This window comes from Semicossyphus pulcher, unplaced genomic scaffold (genome assembly GCF_022749685.1).
Source record: "Semicossyphus pulcher isolate SPU_LCO1_2020_fin unplaced genomic scaffold, fSemPul1.0.p SCAF_19, whole genome shotgun sequence".
NCBI lineage: Eukaryota > Metazoa > Chordata > Actinopteri > Labriformes > Labridae > Semicossyphus > Semicossyphus pulcher.
Window position 1 is genome coordinate 6,158,145 of NW_027211692.1, and position 2,819 is coordinate 6,160,963.

General features: G+C 47.5%; 1 protein-coding gene across 1 annotated transcript; it reads left to right on the plus strand.

The window, feature by feature from the left end:
* Positions 1-233: 233 nt before the first annotated feature.
* Positions 234-2,581, plus strand: lpar6a (lysophosphatidic acid receptor 6a). Its single transcript, XM_069668532.1, has one exon. It carries the CDS (start codon positions 1,072-1,074, stop codon positions 2,140-2,142), a length of 1,071 nt encoding a protein of 356 aa, XP_069524633.1. The 5' UTR covers positions 234-1,071; the 3' UTR covers positions 2,143-2,581.
* Positions 2,582-2,819: the final 238 nt, after the last annotated feature.

Here is a 2,819-nt window from a genome sequence, read left to right on the forward strand (position 1 = left end):
CCATGCATCAAAATGTGTTGATCCAGTACTGATAGTATTCCAGGTAGTTATGAGGCCGTATTGTAAAATGTTGATGAATTTCCCCACGATGCAGAGCCGTTACGGACGGTTCCTCCTCCAACTGTAGTAGCAGACAAAGGAGTAGGAGGAGTTGTATGGGAGGCAGTAGGAGGGGTTACTACAGCTGCTCTCAAAGTACAAAAACTGTCTGGGAAACCGGCACAAAGGAGAACTGGAGCTGTCTGAGCGTGATGTGTGCTGAGTCAAAGCTCGTGAGGCTGTCAGAGGGAGAGACAGACTGAGGAAACTGAGGGAGAAGTTGAAACTGAGTGACTCAGTCATTTAGTAAAGAAAGGAGAGAGAAAGAGTGGGGGGGGGGGGACAGGAAACAGACCCGAGGGACAAACACACTCACATTGTCACACACAGACGGAGAGCACGAGCTCCACTCTTCAGTTGTGCTGCTGAGAAGAAGCTGCTGGTTTGTGGGCAGGGTGTTGTGAGAGCTGGAGAGCTAATGACAACTTTGCTGCTTTGGGACTGAAAAGGACAAAAACAGGACTGAGTTTTGACAAAGAGAAAGGATTTTGCCATGAGGACGGACCTAAGTGTGGATATACCATCTCTCCTTCTGTGGACCCAGCAGCTCGTGGTGGTTGAAGACTTCTTGAGAGGAAAGGAGACACATTTGTTTGACTGATTTATCTGAGTAAGTAGAGCTCAGACTGCCACTTGTTGGGGTGCAGCCTGGTCGGAGACAGGGCAGGGGGAGGGGAGGACACTCAAGCCTGAATCTCTGTCCTCTGGGAGGGGTCCTTTCAACATGAGGTAACTCCCAAATAACTACATCAAGCAAGAGGAGGGAAACATGTTGACCATGTGCAGCAGGTCTCTCTTACATGGACAGCTGTGCTGGAAAGAAACCTTTGTGCCAATGGAATCACCAGAGAGTCTTTGAATGTATCCTGCTGTAGGGCTGTTCTGTGATTGACTCTCCGTTCAAGGTATATTAACTGTTCAGGGAAGCCCGTTAATTATACAGACATTAGACAACATCCGTCCTCTCTCAGAATGTACAACACCACCCTCCAGACTGATGCAGCAAACAACTCCGCCTGCATCAAGAACGATGGCTTCAAGTACCCCCTGTACAGCACTGTGTTCAGCATTGTGTTTGTGGTGGGACTCATCACCAACGTTGTGGCTATCTACATATTCGCCTGCTCCCTGAAGCTGAGGAACGAGACCACCACCTACATGATAAACCTGGTGGTGTCTGACCTGCTGTTCGTCTTCACGCTGCCTCTCAGGGTCTTCTACTTCATCAACCAGAACTGGCCTTTCGGGAGCGTGCTCTGCAAGTTCTCCGTCTCGCTCTTCTACACCAACATGTACGGCAGCATCCTCTTCCTCACCTGCATCAGCGTGGACCGCTTTTTAGCCATCGTGTACCCTTTTCGCTCGAGGGGGATCAGGACCAAGCGCAATGCGAAGATAGTGTGTATTGCCGTCTGGGTGCTGGTGCTGTCGGGGAGTCTCCCCACAGGGTTCCTGTTACAGACCACTTCACTCAGCAACAATGACTCTAATGCCATCTACTGCTTTGAGAACTTCTCCTCCAAGCAGTGGAAATCTCATCTGTCCAAGGTGGTGATCTTCATTGAGACAGTGGGCTTCATCATCCCGCTTCTTCTCAACGTCTGTTGCTCCATCATGGTGCTGCAGACGCTGCGTCAACCCCAAACCATCAGTCGCGGGGGGAAGCTGAACAAGACAAAGATCTTGCGCATGATAATCGTGCACCTTTTTATTTTTTGCTTTTGCTTCATCCCTTACAACGTAAACTTGGTTTTCTATGCTCTGGTTCGCACCAAGACTTTAAAAGGCTGCTTTGTGGAGTCGGTGGTCAGAACGATCTACCCGATAGCGCTCTGCCTTGCCGTGTCCAACTGCTGCTTTGATCCCATTGTTTACTACTTCACCTCAGAGACCATCCAGAACTCCATGAAGAGGAAGTCTCAGGTCAGCCGCTTGTATGACGTCAAGTTCTCGGAGGCCCTGCAGTCAGAAACCAGCTCCAACCTGCAGTGCAGCCTGAGGAATCTCAAAGCTAAAGTCTTCCACAATGAGTCCTCAGTGTGACAGAGGAGTTCTGCGGTCAGTGAAGATATTGAAATCCTTCCATAGAAAAACAGACCTCCTTGAGACAATGGGAACGGCGTTTTTTGGAGTGCTTTGTGAAGCACCTGCCAAAGAAGTATTATCTTCATCTCAGGGCAAAAGTTTGGGCCTGTCACTGACAGCCTCAGCTCTGCAGTATTAATGCTACATGACCCTTTGTTCACATCTGTGGATCTGTTATTGCTACTTACTAATTTCCCTTTCCTGTGGAATATACTGTAATTGTGTTAAGCACAATTACTCTGCCAGTGACCTGGAAGGGAATGTGATCACTGAGCAGCAGGACGGTTGTGATATATTGAATGCTACATGTGCCTCTGTATCTGTACATTTCTGTGGTAAGTTGTGGTGCTAACTGTAGAATAGTATCTATTAAATTAACATAAAGTTATATAAAGCTTTTGACTGTTCCGGGCTTTGTTTTTTTAAATTGTGAACACAAATTTGTCACAGAAGTGCCTTCTTTTGTTCTGCCGGCATTTCTTTGTAGACTCCTTGTCTTCATGGACCTTTCAATGCACTGACACAGACTTCCACATACTGCACTCGTGCCACAGTAATGAATAAAAGTCATGTACTGTCTAAACAAACTACTGGAACCTCTTGTGCTTTTTATCTTTTGACACTGGAATATTACA